This window comes from Cydia splendana, chromosome 25 (genome assembly GCF_910591565.1).
Source record: "Cydia splendana chromosome 25, ilCydSple1.2, whole genome shotgun sequence".
NCBI lineage: Eukaryota > Metazoa > Arthropoda > Insecta > Lepidoptera > Tortricidae > Cydia > Cydia splendana.
In genome coordinates, this window is record NC_085984.1 from 2,118,972 (window position 1) to 2,122,233 (window position 3,262).

Sequence of the window (3,262 nt, forward strand, 5' to 3'; positions counted from 1 at the left end):
CTTGCCTATTCGATCGATAGAGAGGCAGAGCGTTTCGCGGTAGGCCACCTGTAAACAAACCGCCTCGATGCATTAATGTCATTATGAAAACTTAACAAAAAACTGTTTAAGGCCTAGTGTATAAGTTACTCTATGGTTTACTAAACAACATAAGCACTGCACTCTGGCGGCAGAACATTGCAGTAATACTCCCTATTGTATACGAGAAAGTTTTCATAGCTTTTGGCAACGAGTAAAAAGTTTGCAATCTTTTCATGTCATATTAATTACAAAGACTCTAGACCATCTGTCATTTATTGACAATGTCATTTTCAAAGATTTTTTTATAACAAAACAGCATGAAAATGGAAAAAATAACAGAAAATAATAACATCGTACAAAATTTCAAAGGAGACTATCAAGTGAATATAGACAGAAACAAAAACCTATATGTTGCCGGAAGAATAAGCGATATAGCTCTTAAAAGTGTTTTAAAAATTGCTAAATTTTGTTTCATACCTACAGTCTCTGCCGCTGCAAAAGATGATACTCCTAAAAAACCTCCACCGATGAAATACAAAGATCTACCCATTTACGACTGCCCTCATTATCGTTGGAAAGAGTTTGAAAATGATAAAATCAAATGTCCAGACCGAAAAGTAACCCACGAACTCCTCTTACCAACAGTAACGGAATACCGCAAGCAAATATCAGGAATTATCAACACAACTACTAAAGAACTGAAGGACACTTATACAGAAATCTCTAGAGATTATAGATCAGCTGAAAAGAAAATCTTGAACAAAATGAGATCACCGGAATATAAGAATCAGAGAATGGCTTTAGTAGGCGCTGCGGGTGTGTATGGTTTCGTAAAAGGGAAATACGTACTTCGGCGTATCTTTTTATCTAGTGCACTGTTATTTGTGACTGGATCCATTTGCTTTCCAGAAGAGACTGATGAAGCCACTAGGACAGTTTTCCATATGCTTGGGAAGGCGTTTGTGCCTTTGTACAACTTTTATTTTGGAACTGATTGGTTGATGAGGCAAAGGGTACCCTGTGAAAGGGATCTGCCTAAGATACCTACTCCACCTACGAAACCTTTCCCTGCGTGTGCACCGCCACCGAAAAAATGAATGCTTTTGACATATCGAATTGTTTCTTGAATATTGGTTTTATAGTTTTTGTAAAATATAGAAGTTTATCGGTTATTCTAGTTTTATTTTGCAATAATTATACTGCCCTCGTAAGTCGAATAGCGGTATCTCAGGAACAAATGACGTTAAAATAGAATTTTCAGATAAAGAATGTAAGGGTACATGTTTGCATTAATTTTTATTTGATATACCGCTAATTGGCTTAGCAGGGCAGTATAATAGTCTAAGAGACGGGTAAATAAAGCCGACCTTCATCGATCTACCTACCGGATGAAACTTATATTTTATGAAAGAAAATATGTTCCTGAACATAGATTAATTGGGTTGCCTAAAGAAATATGGTCAAGCAATTTTTAATTATTATTTGAAAAAAAAAAATCTTATATTTCTCCGACTTGCCTACCGCACGATCTAAGTTCCATGGTCTAATAAAACATGGTCTTCTATTCCCAGAGTGACACGGGGCTACGTCACAATAACATTGCCACTTTATTTCAACATAACATGTTACATGGGTACATTATACCTATGGTTAATAAGTTAAAATATTTCTTTATAATTTTATAATTTTCATTTATATGTATTTTATCTTAAATTTTACAATAACACGTCATTTTTAATTATTCGTTTGCAATATCTTCCGATTCACGAAAGAAATTTCAGACGTTCGGGTAATTCTGTTTACATTACTGGCAACACAGGATAGCGCTGTCACATTTGACAATTCGGATCTAGATAACTTCATGCCCTGACCGTCATCCTTGTCGAACGCGTGTTAATTGTTATTTCCTTCTCGCTCAGTGTCAGCTGTCGCAGTGTTTTCCAAACTTTTCACGTCGTAAGCTTGGTAATTAATGTGTATCTGTGAATTAGTTTTTCAAACGTTTGTCTTGTATAGATAAATAAAGTTTAATTTAATACATTAGATTTGTTTTATTTTACTATGTTTCTACATGAATAACTTAAAATTAATGCCGTTAAAATATTTTTCACCGTTGGTTAAAATTCTCCCACATTTTAAAGTTTGAGAACCTGTAAACAGCATGATGACGTAGGCCCGTGTCAGTTAGGTCATACGCGAATCTCGGAATAGAGTACCAGGCGGAGTATATTATTATACCATGCTAAGTTCCAATCTATCCATTGCATATCTTTTTCTGGTCACTATTATGTGGTTATGGTTGGCGTATGGAAGGCATTAGTTGGTGAGACAGGATAACGAATGAGGTGCTAAGAAGAGTGAATGAAAGGAGAGCTATCCTGAACACTATTGCAATTAGACGCGGAAAAATGATTGGACACAACCTTTTCGACGCCGTGTCAAACACAAAAGCTGTCACGCGGATGCCACGTCACCGAAGCGTCAAAACTGAAATTGAACTTTCTGCATATGCACGTAGGTCTATGTTGCTCTGTGGTCTGTGACCGATTTATCAGTCTTTGGCGTTGAACCTGCGGTGCGTGTATATCGGTCATTGACGTCCAAAAGGTTCGACATGACCACTTCTTTAAAACTATCCTGGAGGAGCGGATAGGATGCAAGCCGGGTAGAGGAAAACCCAGACGCAGCTTTTTAGAACAAGTGAAAGAAAAAGGGTCGTGTCGTATCAAAAAGTAAAGCTGATGGCGTAAGATAGGCAAATCTGGAATATACTCCACCGACAAGATAATATCTCTTCAAGTTAATGATGATAATTATGTGGTTGCCGTGTTTAAACAGATATCGATAAAACGTAGACCATACTTCATCATCATCATCATCATCATATCAGCCAGAGGACGTCCACTGCTGGACATAGGCCTTACCCAAAGAGTGCCACAATGACCGGTCTTGCGCTCGAATCCAGCGGACTCCCATAGACCAGCGTTCGGCAACCTTTTAGCAGCCAAGGGCCACATAGTAGTTAACGAAGTTGACGCGGGCCGCACTTTGTTTTTATTTATGACTTTATCAGACATTGTCGTTTGTCAATATTACATATTAAATAGCCAGGGAGGCTCGCGGGCCGCAAGTGAGAGGTTCGCGGGCCGCATGAGGCCCGCGGGCCGCTGGTTGCCGACCGCTGCCGTAGACCATACTTAAGCTTTACAATTTACAATACAAGTGAGCAACTATTCAAACT

General features: G+C 38.3%; 1 protein-coding gene across 1 annotated transcript; it reads left to right on the forward strand.

Annotated features, from left to right (window-relative positions):
- The first annotated feature begins 344 nt into the window (after window positions 1-344).
- On the forward strand, window positions 345-1,118 carry LOC134802586 (uncharacterized). Its single transcript, XM_063775223.1, has one exon. It carries the CDS (start codon window positions 345-347, stop codon window positions 1,116-1,118), a length of 774 nt encoding a protein of 257 aa, XP_063631293.1.
- The last annotated feature ends 2,144 nt before the right edge of the window (window positions 1,119-3,262 follow it).